We start from the raw sequence: 15,985 nt of genomic DNA on the forward strand, positions 1-15,985 counted from the left end.
GTCTTCGTGTTACCATACAACTGCCACTAATGGGCCCTTACTTTCTTTGTTAAAATTACACCATTAGCATTTGTAAAACATGACTTTATTACGATACATGGTCACAAAACGACCAGAGGAAAGTACTCGGACTAACTTATTTTTTTTTTTTTTTTAGAGCAGTGTTAACTTCAATGAGTTTAAAATGAGCCTGGAGTTTTACTGTCGCAGTTCTCCTCAACATGCAGCTTAAACTCAAGATATTCCTCTCTGAATTGCTCTTCTTAGTGAATGTGTTGAACATCTCAACAGCTTTCTAAAATCTTTAGATTCCAGTCCATATTAGGAGTGTAGCTGAGCTCCAACCATTCAAAAGGGAGGAGCTGCACGTCTGTTATGACCCGAGCCTGTCTGTGTATCCCGTTAGCAAAACACAGTTTGCTTTGTTCTAAATCGCCAGGATATATCCACATACATTTTGACATAATTACCAGTAACTTTTGAAAAAGCAAACAAAGTCCCCAGAGCAAACATGAAGCGTATTATCTTGCAACCAGTGCAGGCTCGATCAAATACCCCTTTTCCCAGCAAACACCATGAATCCTTACATTATTAAAATATGCTAAATTCTGTGTAGCAGAAACCCATGACAGTAACCCTTTTGGCATATTCATATTATACAAGGAAAGGCAAAGATGTGATTAATAACTAGAGAATGAAATATCTGAAGAAATTGCTGTGTAAATCCTGCATGCAAAAGCGGACAATACTGCCAAACTGAGCAAGAAGAATGTAAGTAGCAGGAATAGTTGGATACATTGGAATGGGTTTAATATTATTCGTTACCCATAACGTTTAAAGTTGTACAAAACGAATGTATGAAAGATGTGAATAGATGGAGAATACCAACAAAGGTTTGACTTGAGTTTCAATCAGGCAATATGACTACTATTAAGCAAATCTAAATCTACTGCTTCTATCCACATCAAATGTTTCCATGGTGATTCTCACTACTCGGCGAGTTAATCTCAAAGATGATATAACTTTAATACTTTTTAATGCATGTAACATTAAGCTATATGTGGCTCTTTTTCTGCTGTAACATACATTTCCCCTCTGTGGGACTAATAACGGTATTCTGATTCTGAGGTGCACCTCTGACAATTTTGCCTCTCATTCAAATACCGTAAAAACATTTGAAACTTTCAGCGTTCACATCATTTATAGATTAAGGTAAACCAGTTGCAGGACTCAGGTATTTTACATGCCAGCTCTCTTGGACACTTTACAGAATTTGTATCAGCTGTGCTTTTTATACAGAAACCTGAGTGTTTTATTTGTTACACCTATATTTTGTTGGAACATGACAACTTTTATGTTGAGGGCCGATACCTCTCAATATTGTAACTAAAGAATACAGACAGTTGGAATGAAAAACAAGCAAAGTATTTTAGGTCATTATTTATTTAGGTCCGTAGTACATTCAATGTAACACAACCTGTCCCAGTAATTAGAGAGCTCCATCCCATGTATTTTTAAAAATGATTCTCAATACAATTTAAATGTGCACATTTAAATAAACTTTAAAAAAAAATATTTAAATTTGACTCATTCCATTTTTTTTCTTTTACCATTTCATTACAAATCTTCACTTCAATAGAAGGTGTAAGCTTTGAGAAACAAAATAAACACAAACAAAAGAAAACTAAGGCAACAACTTAAATGTAAAGACAGTGTTGCAGGTGAGGAGCCAGCCATTGGCTCTGAGGTAAGTGTCAGGTGCTTCCTGCTGCAGGCCTCCTGTTACCTCCTCTGATTCTGCTTGGCCTGCTTCAATAAAGTGTCGAAGTCTAGTGTCTGAAACTTTCCTTTCCCAGACGACGAATCGTAATCCTTACTCGAATCTGAAAAAACAAGTTTGCTTTGATTAAAAAAAGACTCGAGACCAGTGTCGATTATATAAATGCTGAAGCCCAAATACAACCTGCAAAACACATCCTAAACTTTGACCAGCTCTGAAAAATATGATTCTTTCAATTCCATTTTAAATTGCCTCATAATTTCCCCCCGACATTTCCAAAGTATATAAGGAATACACTTCATCAGGAAACCAACATCAGAATCAACATTTAAAAACCCATCATGTGCATTGTGTGTTTAATTTAAAATGTCACAAAAAAGCACAACCTGCACAATTGTAAAATCAATAAATGGGACATGACCTGTGTCTCTTCAATAGTTGCTACAGCCCTGCTGGCAAGCCATGAAGGAGGCAGTTTGGTGACTGGTGTGAAACCAAAATACTAAGTGTTATACAATATATTAATGTATTCTTTTGGTGTATTGTAATCCACTTTTAAGGACAGTATGCTTCTACCTGCAGTGCGATGATCCCTTCAAATGGTAATGATCCCAATCAACATCAATAATATGTTGATAGGTTAACATTAACTTGGCAAGAGCTACAGGAACTTCGTGTCAGTTGATTTATGCCTACCCAGGTCAGCATAGTTTGACTTGCAGAACTGTCTCCTTCCTCCAAAACAGAGATCAAATGGAAGCTCGTCGGACTTGCGTAGCTTGCTTCCATTCTCGATGGCCGTGAATGCATTCTTGGTGTCGTAATAAGTCACAAACCCATAGTTGTCCCTGTGAGAGATAACCAAACCATCAGCCTGTATTCATTTTAAGTTTGTCTGAGGTCTAGTAAAGGTCAAAATTGCTATTGTACGTAGTTTGAGCTGTGACTTGCATTTAAAAGAGCAACCTGGGGGTGTTGCCAGGGGGCTCCAGTTATGAACAAGCCTGAATTTGCTTTAGCACTGTAGCTTGGCCGAAGAGGTCATGGATGAGACCAACAAGGTTCAAAGACAGTGCAATGTAACGTTAAAGCCATATTAAGATATTAACAGTACATTACAGAAGCTGTTTATGTACGTACCCTTGGTCTCTAAAGTGCAGGGTGCATTCTTCAATCTCGCCAAAAAAAGAGAAGCGTTCTCCAAGTTCTTTTTGGGTCATCGTTCCCCGAATGCGACCAACGTAAACAACCCGCCGCTCCTCCTGATGGAATAAATAGTCCATCAGACTAACAACATTTTTGACAACTTTGCTTTGAGACCAGTGTACTAAAGAGAAACAAATACTTACAATGGCTTTCTCTTTGCATTTCTTCACTTCAACATTATTCTTTCCAGCTTGAGCATAGCTGGTCATACACGAGGGGCTGAAGAAAGACAAAATAAAACCTTTAAACCAAAAAATTCAGTTAAGTCGCTTCAGCTAATTCAAAATGCTGCAGCACGTGTACTAACTAGAGTTCGGAAAAGGGACCACATTACTCCTGTTCTGGCTGCCTTACACTGGCTCCCTAAAGAACACAGGATAGAATTTAAAATTCTTCTTCTCGCCTACAAAGCCCTTAATGGGCAGGCGACATCTTACCTTAAATAACTCATTATACCCTACTGTCGTACTAGGGCATTGCGTTCCAAGAATGCAGGGTTGTTGGTTGTTCCTAGAGTCTCTAAAAGTACAATGGGAGCCAGAGGCTTTTCTTATCAAGCTCCACTTTTGTGGAATCAGCTTCCAGTTTGTGTTCGGGCGGCAGACAGCCTATCCGTTTTTAAGAGTACGCTTAAGACCTTCCTTTTTGATAAAGCTTATAGTTGATAAAATAATCTAATAAGAGTGCATTGACGTAGACACGTTAGTATAGATGTAATTTGGTTGTGTGTCTAGACGGTGGAAGCAGGGAAAGGCATATATGTGCCTTGATCCCTGCCGAGTCCACGCACAACTGTTGATTGGTGTCACTGCCAAAAAGCTTTTTAGGAGCAATGCGCTCATGGTATAGATACATCTTAGTTCCTACTCTTTTCCCTCACCCTATCCTAAGGGAGTGCATGTACGTAGACACGTTGTGCCTCTCCACCTCTGTTCCTCACTTCTTACTTACTACCCCTTATCCCTCAACCTATCCTAAGGGAGTGCATGTACGTCAGAGTCCTGCATCGGGTCGGATACCCCGCAAAAAAAGTGATTCGCAGGTGGTATCTTTTAAAAAGCTTTTTTCCGGGTTTGGTTCTGGGTAAAACAAAGATGATGCGGGTCGGGTCGCGGGTGTTGCATAATAAATATATTAAAATAATAATAATTTAGTTTAATGTTTAAATCCTCAGACCTCTCCCCCGCGGGACAGCGCATAATCATAACCTCTACACCGCATCAATCTGCAGCTGAGAGCGCCACATTTGAAATGGCTGAGGTGAAGCTCTCTAGTGGAGAATACAGCATTTTAAATAACACTTCCTCAAGAGCGAAATCCAATGTCTGGGAGGCTTTTGGTGTCGTCCTAGATGGAGGAAATAACCAACATCCCACGCTTCTTGAGAAAAATATGCAACTGCGTGTGTTAATAATTGCACGTTTTCACTGCTCATATATGCGGGGTCGGGTTGCGGAACTAATTGGCAATATGGGCGGGTTCGGTATTGCACGTCGCGGGTCTTGAAAATCAGACCTGATGTACGTAGACACGTTAGTTTAGCTGCTATAGGCTGTCGGGGGACACTTACTTCTTCCTTCTATCCGTCTGTACCCTAAGTAGTCTATCCTGAGTTCTGGACTTCGAGTCGTAGCTGAACCTGCCTCTGTGGTCCTGCCTGACTCATCATACTACTTCCCTGATGGCTCCCACAGGATTGTTGACATCCTCGTGGATTCATCTTATTACAGACACATGCATTTCCAAACATTTGGTCAACCTATGCTGTAAAATGTATTATCTCTTCGATTTACACGGCATCTATTGCACGTCTGTCCCGTCCTGGTAGAGGGATCCCTCCTCTGTTGCTCTCCCTGAGGTTTCTCCCATTTTTCCCTTTAAACTGTGGGGTTCATCTCTGGAAGTTTTTCCTTGTACAATGTGAGGGTCTAAGGACAGAGGGTGTCGCATTGTCATACTGATATTCTGTACACACTGTGAAGTCCACTGAGACAAATGTAACATTTGTGATATTGGGCTATATAAATAAACATTGATTGATAACGTTTTTAATAAACTGCCTGATATTTAATATGTACTATTGAAACAGCTATACAATCCATGATGCCCCTACCAACCATATAGGCATGATTCATATACCGCACCTGTACAATCTTCTGGTTCTGCTCCACTGAGCTCGCCTGTGAGGGGACCCAGAGCGTGATCTCGAGCGACTCCAAGAGCCTGAACGAGAGGAGGAATATGAGAACCGCCTCCTCCTTCTGGGAGGGGAGCGGGACACCGAGGGAGAAGACCGAGAGGAAGAACGGGACGAGGAGCTTGAACTACTTTCGGATTGATGAGGACGATACCTTGAAAGGAAACAGGAAGGAATACCAGGGATGAACAAGGGAAATAATGACCCTAAAATGGTTATCAAGATGCTGTATGATCCCGGGGTCTCATGTCTTTGGAACTAACCTCTTCTTAGATGGAGAGTGGGATCTAGACCGAGATCTAGAGGAATGGGAGTCAGACTCTGAACTGCTGGACATGGGGCTGGGAGAATGATGGGATCTTCTTTTTCTAGAGCGGCCTCCAGTCCTCTCTTTGGAACTGGATCTGGGGCTGGGTGTGCGAGAAACAGCTCGTCGACGGTATGTTCTCCCAGAATGCCCACTCTTAGGGCCTCCTTCTTTCTCAGTGACATCAGTCTCCTGCCGAGCAGGGGAAGCATCTGGAGTCTCCAGGACAGAGCTTCTCTCTGTCATACCAGTCCTGTGATCCAGGGGCTCTGTCAGAGGAAGCTTTCGTGTTTGGGCTTTAATCACAGAGTTTGTGGCAGACAATGCCAGGGCAGCATGAGGGGTTTGTGTAGTGGGTTGCTTGATGGGTTTAATAGTGATAAAAGATGGCTGTTTGACATTCCAGCGCTTGCCTGGCTCTCCAGAAGGGCCTTTGTTGGGGAGGCAATAGTCGTGGTCCATGCATGCCAACTCGGCGGAGACAGTAGCAGCAGCAGGATAGGGTTTGCTCCGGGACCTGGCTGAGGGCAAGGGCCTGGCTTCTATCTGGATAACTTTGGCGGGGCTCAACTTTTGGGCCTCAGCTACCTTGCTCTTTCCGAGAAGGGCCACAGCGGCCAGGGGTTTCCACATCTGGTGTGGGGGAGTAGCTGGAGGAGTCAAAGCTGAAGCACCGGAAAACAAAGAGCACCACAGTTAAACCAAACACTCAAACGGTAGTTGGTAATCTGTTTGGCAAGGTGGCAAATCTATGACTATGACGCATGATTTCAAAACACCATACCTAATGATTGTGCCGTTTTATTAAGCCATACAAGAAGACAACAGTATTTTCTGATATCAGTTGTGTTATTTTAATTGAGTGGAATTGTCTTAAAGCTTAAGTGAAAATGGTGAATTAGCTGTGACTTGCATTTAAAAGAACAACCTGGGGGTGTTGCCAGGGGGCTCCAGTTATGAACAAGCCTGAATTTGCTTTAGCACTGTAGCTTGGCCTAAGAGGTCATGGATGAGACCAACAAGGTTCAAAGACAGTGCAATCTTCTAATGTTATAGCCACATCAAGATGTAAACAGTAAACTCTTGTTACCTGCATGACTCGAAAGGTCATTTGCTCTCACATGCTCCACAACCGTTCTCTCTGGAGCCGACTCAAAACTGTAAACCGAGAACAGTTGCCATTAGTATATCACTGGTAAATATTGTAGCTTCCACTTCTTGATTACAGTGTAGACAAGTCTAGACAAAAAAAACCCTGTGAAGCCAGGTCGAACAAATGTAATCCTGAAAAGGCCATCACTGTGGCCAGACAAAAGCAGGGTTTGCGGTAGGTCTTGGCAAAAGGTGTGTGCACACACACCAACAGGTCTCAGAGAAACCCAGACTCCACTCACAGAGCAGCTTCAAAGCTGTAGGGTAACTCACCTCGAGTTTCCTACAGCTGCTGCTCTACCAGAGACCTCCAGCACACATTTCTCCTCCTTGGCTGGAGAGAGAAGGAACAAGGAAATAAGTGAATGAGCCCAAAAAAACAACAAATACACAAGGAATATGATAGATAAAAACTCAGCTTGACTATCATAGGATGAACTATACAACTTACAGCATGTCAGGTGTACATGTAAATCTTTTATTCAGCCCTTGTAATACTAAAACTGAATATTTTCCTTGGGAATTCACCATGTGGTCACACTTAACATAATACACCCTATGAGGGTTCAACAACAAGCCCACTAACATGAGTAATGGCACATACAGAGTCCAGCTACATGTTAGGCTTGGGGCTTGTAGATCCGGCCAAACAAAGACAGCAGGGCGAGAGTTAAATGGATTTGCAGACAGGGCAGAATTCCATCAGCTGAGCAGACAAGAGCACAAAGCAGCTCCTCTGCCCCTCACAGCACTCATCTCTTAAAGGGGAGTGTTTCAGTAGGAAACAAAATCATGCATTTTGAACCATACGAAGTCCCCCGCCCCCACACAAAACCTAAACATTATAACACACTTCTCTATGAAGATCAGATAAGATTCAAGCTTTGCTGGTCAGAAATATGAGGGAATAGACATTAACCTTCACTTCATGACCATCTTCTAGTCATCTAGCCCTTCTAGCTTTAATCCCACTGCCGCCAACCAGAAATACTCTGACAACATTTAACTTAGTACCCAAATATGTGACACACTAAGCTATGGTCAAAACAATAACCCTTGTGCCAGAAATATGGTATGAGAGGAAAAAACTGCAGTGTGTAACATTGTGATAAACTAAATTATACTATAAAAATCTGCCATTATCGGTTACCTTGGGTTTCCTCAAACTGCTCCAGCAAGCTGGTCAGATCAGCAGCTTCAATACCTACAAAATAAAATTATATAAAAAAAAGGGTCTTATCATTATGTATTGATTACAACATAAGAACTCAAATATAAATTATACCTAATAAACAGCCAATCAATTAGATACAGGCTCAATTGAAGTAGTGACGGCTACGTGTTACTTTAAAATACTGTCAATACTTGGTGAAAAAAAAAGTATTAAACTTCAAGCTTACCTATCTCTGTGGTGAAAGCCTCAATTAGCTCCTGTGTGGCGCTCTTTGCCTTCGGGGGTTTCACCGCTGTAGTGGGTTTCACCGCTGTAGTGGGCTTCTCTTTAGTTTCAAGTAGAACAGGTTTCAGCTGGGTAGCTGCAGGAGAACTCATCTGGGTACCATTGACTGTGGGTTTTGATGATTTGCCATCAATTGTAATGGGGTTCCTTAATGACTTAGGAGCAGTAACCTCCGGTACCTTCTGTAAAACAACAATGTTCTTCTGGGGGGCACTGGGCGCAGGCACAGTGGTAGCAGCAATGGGTTTGATCGCCTCTGTAGTGGTTTTAGAACAGGTTTTGGTGAGCTCTACAGACTTTGGAGATGCAGGCTGAGATCGGGGACTTTCATCTACTCCTCCATTTCTTCCTGAAAGTGAGGGAGAGCATTTCCCTTCTGCTGGAGGCGCAGAGCTTTGAGGCACACAAGGTGATGCAGGTTGAGCTATGGTATGATGATGTGAGGGTAAATTCTGTGCTGACTCGGGCACCGGGACCGACTGCTTTTGGGGAAGAGAAACTTTGGAAGGTTCAGGTCTTAGCTGGGGTTTATGAACAGGTGTAACCTTGCTGGATGAGGCAACCATGTAGGCCGGTGGCGCCAACAGCGCCTCGGGTGTGGGTGGTGCACATGGGCCCCTTGGCTGCCAGGCAGGCCGGACCTCCACCACTTCTGGCTGGGGGTTGGGGCGTCGAAGGTCTTTGGGGGTGGGGTTGGGGAGGCAGGGGATGATGGGAAGCTCTGTAGGAAGCTCTGGAAGGCTGGGCCACTTGGTGCTGTTGTCGTCTGCCTTTTCCACCGGAGCTGGCTTCTTCTGCAGACGGAGCCGCCGGTACTCTGCTAGACTCAGTGATTTAGGCTTAGGCTCTGGGACTACAGGGCATGCTGGAGGAAGGGCCTCACTAACAGGTGGCATCATCTGGGGTGTTGCTGGAGAAGGAGCAGCTGCAGGGCTCTTTGAAGACATAGGGGGCAGGACAGCAGAGGGAACTGGTGATGAGACTTCCAGCTTCTCAGGGGCCAGCTGTTTAGGCATTTCTTCAGGCTGCTGGGAGCTCAATGTTGAAGGGGAACAGCTAGGGGGTGTGGCAACGTGGACATTCATTTGAGGTGTTTTGGTGGTGATTTCAGTTTGGCATGAATTTAATTTATTAGGTTTTACAGTTGAGGGAGCTGGAGGTGAGACAAGAGGAAGCTTTGGGGCTTTGTTTTTCTTCTTTTCTTTGACTGACCTTTCAAGTTTTTTCAGAGATTCTTGTGGCGTCTTTCTTACTTTGCCACTCCTCAAGACCCTTTCCTCCACAGGTTTGGGTTGGTGCTGTTCCTTGCATTTTTTCTTCTTTTTTCTCCGAGACGGACTTTTCTCTCTTATCTCATCCTTCTGTCTCTCGATGACCATTGCATCTTTCACATCTAAACATAGGTGTGATATCACAGGGGATACAACTTGTACTTCATCTTCATCGTCAACGACTATATGCTCGGAAGTGTCAGAGGCAACTTCTTCTGCTTCATGCTCTAAGAACTGATCTTCTTCTCTAAATGGAAAAGATCCCGGCAGATCCATATCTTGGATTGCAAAGATGGGTTCTCCATTTTCACCCTGGTCTACAACTTCAAGTAAGATGCCTCCTTCGGGCAACATCTGTTCCCCCTCATCACCCTCCATACTATAGGCCATACAGTACGGGTGCATATGTCTGACCAACTCTCCTAGGCTAACTGAAATACCATCTTCTACCTCCTGCTCAAAAGTGTCAGGAAGTGGGAGGGTAAGTTCTTCCCACTGTAGCTGGTCACTGTCAGGAGATAAACTGTGACTCATTGGGCTCAGACTGAGGGAGCCATCTTCCTCTTCCTCCCCATCACTTCTCTGGAATGCGGCCAGTAGCCTAGGTAGGCTCTGAGTACAGATGGGAAAATATATAAAATATCATTCAAAAATGTGTCTGTTGCACAAGGTAATATTTGTTACTTATGAGTAAGTAAAGCTACCTTTCCAGTTGAGAAGGATCCTGAGCTAAAGTGCGTGTCTTTCTCTGGAGGGGAACGTGAGAGACACAGCAATCTCCTGAGCTGGAGAATAAAAGATAAACAAAAGCTTAATGACAAACACTTTTCTACAGTCTTTACAGACCTATAATACACATGTTTATTTAAACAGAGGTCAGCAGGTTCTCTTTCTAGATCCATTATGGGGGATGATGAGAGCAAATGTATTTTAGACACTTTAAGAGTTATGTCTGACAGCTGGACACTCACCGGAGAGTGTTCCCGGCCCTTTTGACCCGACAGCAGGTCTGAATCAGGCAGCATGTCAAATGGGGACAGGTTCTCATCGTCCACATTGTCAAGAATCTCTGTCAGGGCTGTCAGCAGCGTGGCTTCACTTTCCTCGTCTATTCCTTTAGTCTAAATACACACGTGGAAAAAAAGGTCAATGCGGAGTATCAACAAACAACTGCACAGTGCTGACACATTAGAGAACCTTCTTGTAACACTTAAGTTCAACCATGTGAAAGGGGTCTTGCCTCTATTGTTGGACTGTCCTCAAAGATGGAAAGAATCGAAGGGTCTAAACAGCTTTGAAGGGCCTCAAGAGTCTCTGCGGGGCTCAGCCCATCAGTCTAAAGAGGGGGAAAAAAATTCAGTTGTGTGACAGACCAAACTGGCAACATGATTCAGGATAAAAAATTGTGATTGGCCATGGACAGTTTCAATATTAGGGTTACCAACACACAGAGTAGAGACAAGCTGTTGTATCTGAAAACAAATGTTTCAACCCAAAGTATTTCAAATTCAAAGACAAAAACCAAATAATGCAAACAGTGAGTATTAACATTTTTAACAGCTCACTTAATTATATATTTAAGGGGTTAAACATCTTTGAAGTATAATATATGAACCACTTGGCTGTATTTCAATTTCAACTGGACTGGGAGGAGACACAAGTTAACAAATACATTTTTAACAAAACCCAGTGTTGTATGTGTAAATGTGTTAAAAATGTAACATTTGGACAGTGAAATCTGTAAAAAATTATCTTGTTTATTTGGTTGTTGAAGTTGAGAGTAAGCCGAAGCTCAAGTGAGGCATTTGAAAATGACAGAAAGGAAACCCCACATGGCAAGAGAGAACACGAGTTTTTATTTTCAACTAGAAGAAGAGGGAAAGAAAATACAAAAGACATGTAGGCTACTATCTAATAAAAAAACAAAAGAACATTGATACTGATTGGCCATGCAGGAATCCCATACACACTTATTATTAATACAAGTTATATAACTTCACAGATAACCTGTGAACAGAATATAAGTTGTATTGACAGCTTTGTCCAAAGAAAACAAATGCATTGAATGCATGTTGTGTTAAGTGCCTAATTGTTTTATAACAATTCTTCTGATTTTAAAATCATATGCACACCTACAGTAAGTCTAGCACATCGTTGAACTATGCAATACACCTAAATGATAACATTGTGAACTTTGATCTAAGAAAGCAGTCATACAGTAACCCACGTGTTGCCGTCTACGCATGCACACAGAGCGCAGACATTTTTGATCCTCGCCTCGCCCCGTCGACAGGAAGCAACCTAGCCCACGTGTTGCATTACAAACAAACATGAACAGGGCCCTCGTATAAGCTCCTGTATGATATTTCAAAAAGTACCAAACGAGACTACATTTGATCACACGTTAGAAACGCCAGGTAGTTATTGATAAAGTATTTGGATGGCGAGTGTGTGTGTACAGAGAGTATATTGATGTGTGTCAGCTGCGCATGTGTGAAATGAAGCCAACATGTGATCCACCACGACTAAACCACATGTAGATACCGGATACACAGGTTTTGAATGAAAACGTGGTGTACTGCCGCAGTGTCAGGCTACATAATCAAACATGTCTTAATTAACTATTCTTATTTCAGTCATTGTACACTATATAAATGAGCTTCATCATCGTGTGCCCTATTGAGTTGATGACACATTACTGCAATGTGCTGGCATGCAGCCTATTACAACCAGAGCATAATTTAGCACCTTAATCTTTGTTAAGCAAAGACATGGCTAACGCTAAACATACTCACTGCAGTGATGATAAAGCCAGCTGAATAGCATTTGTAGTGATTGTTACCACGTGTGTCTGGGTCAGTGGATGAGCAGTAAGAGCACGTTTGCACACGGATGCAGCTTAAATTCGTATGACTGATATTGATTACACTCTTATTGGGCATGCTAGGCCAACTACCAATACAAATACACAACTGTCACTTCTTTTATTAACGACTCCTTGTTTTATAAAGGGAGAAAACCTGCGTCGTTCACCAACAAGCTACTGGCTCACCTCCTAGCATTAACATACAGCTAAAAAAGCACCAGCCCATTCTTAATGAAGCTGTATGTATTGTTTCAAACCTATACCACCAACGAGCTATCGAGCTGTACTCTTTACAAAACAATGAGTGCTTTCTGAATTAAGTTTTTACAAGTGATACTACTGTGGCATCCACGTGTCACTTTTCCCATGCGCAGTGTACAACTCATACACACAACACGCTCTGTCCTGCCTCTAAAACACACACACAACAAGTAACATTGGGTTTACAGGATAGGAAATAGAGTAGATAACATATTATTTACCTCGTCAAGTGTATCCATGTGGAACATATCCATATTACATGCAGTTAACGTATCCTCGCCTGCACCCCACCGCGCCGCCATCTTGCTGGTGCACTCCCTGGACCCGACTCGTTTAGGAATGAGGAGAGATGAATCCAGGACCAGCGGAACAAGCACGCCGGCAGGACACACGTGGTCCGACATTCCCGGCAAAAGGACGCAAAGTGACGCTAGGGGTAGTGGGTTGGTTACGTGAACACGTCTCTTTGTAGTTCTTCGGTTGTTTATACTTCCTTGTGGTGGCTAGCTGTTTATCCCTGCTGAAAAAAGAAGTGGACACAAATGCACACGAGGCAATACGTTTGATAATTGCATCTGCGAGCTGTTAATACAAAATAAGAAGTGTGTTAATATCAAGTTTTAAGTGTTACAGAAGAAACCGCAATACAACCTTTCCAACAAATACATGCAGGTAGGTGTTTCATCCAAATGCCAAATAATTGCTGGTCCCAGCTTCTTAAATTTGCTGATATCTCGGTTTGTATTATTATACTTAATAAATAGAGTATTTGGGTGTTTTGGACTGTTGGTTGGAAAAAACAACACATGGGAAGAAGTTTACTTGGACTCGTATTGACATTGATTCTGAAAACAATTGTTACTTGTGGCCTTGATTTTAATTTCAAAAGAAAGGCGTTGTTTCAAATTGTTCTATAGTTCTGAAACTTAAATTAGTGCATTTGAATTCATCTTTAATGTAATAGTATATCATGTTTTCATTTAAAAGTAAATGTGTTAAAAGTGTATGTATATAATCATACTGCTATTAAATGCTAATTGTTTTTTTTCTTGCTTAAAAATACCAAAGAATCAGGTCAGTCAGTTCAAGTTGACTTTATCTCTCTTTTTTAGCATTTCCTTTGGCCTGTAATTGTTCTTTGTGGCACCAGTGGGCACTGTTCAGCAACAACTATATAGGCTTTTATCTATTTTGAAAGATGCAAAGATGTACTTTAATATTTATAGCATATTATTTTTTACCCTGAAAATCAATGTGACACTGTGGAATGAATTTACGTCTGTAGAACAAACACAAATGGAGGAAACTAGATTTACTCAAAAATACTTTGAGAAGCTCTAAGAAAAGCTAGTAGTAGACCCAGAGATGCATATATTGGACATTGGCCGATAACTGAGGACTAACAAAATAGTGGAAAGAAAATTAATTTTCCTATAGAGCCAAGGATGTGGTGAATGTCTTTTTGTAACTGGGTATAATACATAAAGGAAAGGTAAAAAGTAGGCGGGTAAAAAAGTAAAACAGGCTGTGAAACAGAGGTGGGGATTAAATTGGGTCGAATACAAAAGTGGCGAGGATGTATTTCTCACTACTGCATGTCACTGAAAAGCCATCGGCAATTCCCTGTATCCCACAGGCAGAAATGGATTAGAGGTGAGTCCAGCCACAACCACGTGCAGAATCATTCACACTCACTCTTTGTCTGTGTCTCTGTTTTACATATCATTAAATGTCTGCTGTGTGAAGAATTAAAAAAGCTATGTGCACAGTTTGACATTTTTTAAAATCCCTCTGCATTCTTTAACAGCTTTCCTGTTGTTGCAGCTATTCAGTAAACTCATTTACGCGTTATGCTTAATTAGAAAAAGTATTATTGTACGAAACTACAGACACTAGGTTGCAGACCCACTGTACTGTGTGTTGTAAATTCTCTGGCATCCATCCAGTTTTCCCTCTAGCAACAATTACGAGTCCACTGATCAATATGGTCCCTTGCTGTTTTTCGTTTGAAGAACATGACCCTTTTAGGCATATGGCATTTATTTAATAATATATGCAGTTAGTTTACTGATTCATTTTGAGAGCAATTTAAAGGTTTGAAAATGAATCCCTGGCTCCTCCTGTCCACATGTTCTACACAAGCTTGTCGAGCAAGAGAATGATACCCAACTTGCTGCATGTGATGTACAGGGGGAACATTTACATGTCTCTGGACAGAAGGCTATGCTAAAATAGAGAATGCAATTCCTGAAGAAATTGCTAGTGGGAATGCTTTATGCTGAAAAGCTGACGCTAAACTGCTATGCTGTAATGTGTAAGAAGAAAGTGAAGAATTTAGATTGAAATGATACATGAACACTGGGGGCTTGAATGTGTGATGAGAGAAGAAAAGAAAGTGAAAAGGCTTGGAAAAGCAGCAGAATATTTGAACTGCAAACTTTTAAACTAACTTGATGGCGAATGATCTGTCGCCATGCCAACAGCATTTGATGACATCCCATAATACGCTTAGATGCGTTGATGGCTGCATCGTTACCAAACCTGTGAAGTTTTGGGCCGTTTGGAGCATTTTCACTGAAGTTATGAGAACCGTGTTTCATGGTGAGCATTGTGTTACTATGGTAACGGCATTTGAAGAAATCTCAAAACTGTCCCGTAGTAGCTGTCTTCACGGCTGGACTGTTAGCACACATGTGAAGTTTGAGCACTTTTTGAACATTTGCATAGGAGTTAATGTATAGCGACATCGTCTTTTATGGCGAGGGATATGCCCTTTCCATGGAAAGGGCATATGATGACACCCCATAATTGACGTAGAGCTGTTGAGGGCAGGACCATTAACCCTTATCTGAAGTCTACTGCTCTGAGCATGTCAGTTGGAGTTATGACATCATCGTGTTCCATGACACAGGTGTTTATATTTGAGCTAATGACGTGTCCAGAGAACACAGGTTTCCATGGTGACAGTGAGAGGAGAGCATTTTCATTGTTCTGAATGAGAGATAAACCTCTTACATGTGAACGTTTTGTTGAAGAACCGTAACAGATATCGGTGACATTTCAAAGCGTGAAGCATGTCAAGGAACTTGAGCATCTGAAGTGTAATTTTTGTGTACTTTCGGGTTAATAATGTGGACTTTTTGTCAGATTAACTGTGCGGCTGCTGTGGTGGGGATCGATGAGGCTGAACTTACAATGGGGTTTAATGGAGACATGTTGAACGTTTTTGTCACTTCATGCCCTCAAGAGGCATTTTGTTTCATTTAAAATTATGTCAGGAATGTAGGGTTTGGGAATTATGGCAGGTTTAAAAGAAAATATGAAGGCAAAATTAAATCTGTCCTCCACTCTAGCTGTGACATCACGCACTCTAAAATCTGAAGAAGGCCTCTTTACCAAGGTCTGAACAATGTTTAATATATCTAAAAGTAAGAATCAGATTTAAAAGTTGTATACACGAATAATGTCAGAAAGATTTGTAACATT

At 41.8% G+C, this 15,985-nt stretch overlaps 1 protein-coding gene and 2 non-coding genes across 3 annotated transcripts; all 3 read right to left on the minus strand.

Annotated features, from left to right (window-relative positions):
• Positions 1-1,438: 1,438 nt before the first annotated feature.
• pprc1 (PPARG related coactivator 1) lies at positions 1,439-12,940 on the minus strand. The gene is made up of 14 exons (XM_034101286.2): positions 12,721-12,940; positions 10,613-10,708; positions 10,344-10,493; positions 10,077-10,157; positions 8,043-9,984; positions 7,793-7,846; positions 6,916-6,976; positions 6,581-6,648; positions 5,447-6,155; positions 5,131-5,337; positions 3,130-3,205; positions 2,921-3,042; positions 2,477-2,628; positions 1,439-1,883 (listed from the first exon to the last, which is right to left on the minus strand). Exons 1-14 carry the CDS (start codon positions 12,901-12,903, stop codon positions 1,783-1,785), a joined length of 4,002 nt encoding a protein of 1,333 aa, XP_033957177.1. The 5' UTR covers positions 12,904-12,940; the 3' UTR covers positions 1,439-1,782.
• Positions 2,719-2,858, minus strand: LOC117460217 (small nucleolar RNA SNORA50). The gene has a single exon (XR_004553621.1). It is a non-coding gene; the product is annotated as a small nucleolar RNA SNORA50 (small nucleolar RNA).
• Positions 6,391-6,530, minus strand: LOC117460212 (small nucleolar RNA SNORA50). The gene has a single exon (XR_004553617.1). It is a non-coding gene; the product is annotated as a small nucleolar RNA SNORA50 (small nucleolar RNA).
• Positions 12,941-15,985: the final 3,045 nt, after the last annotated feature.

This window comes from Pseudochaenichthys georgianus, chromosome 15, assembly GCF_902827115.2.
Source record: "Pseudochaenichthys georgianus chromosome 15, fPseGeo1.2, whole genome shotgun sequence".
Taxonomy (NCBI): Eukaryota; Metazoa; Chordata; class Actinopteri; order Perciformes; family Channichthyidae; genus Pseudochaenichthys; species Pseudochaenichthys georgianus.

What these genes read in the sequence shown, in the direction of transcription:
- pprc1 (XM_034101286.2), bottom strand. Translation starts at nt 12,903, where the DNA reads ATGTCGGACCACGTGTGTCCTGCCGGCGTGCTTGTTCCGCTGGTCCTG. An exon ending in GCAGTTTGAGGAAACCCAAG is followed by an intron (nt 6,977 to 7,792) that starts GTAACCGATAAT and finishes TTCTCTCTCCAG; the next exon opens with CCAAGGAGGAGAAATGTGTG. An exon ending in GTCAAACTATGCTGACCTGG is followed by an intron (nt 1,884 to 2,476) that starts GTAGGCATAAAT and finishes TTGTTTTTTCAG; the next exon opens with ATTCGAGTAAGGATTACGAT.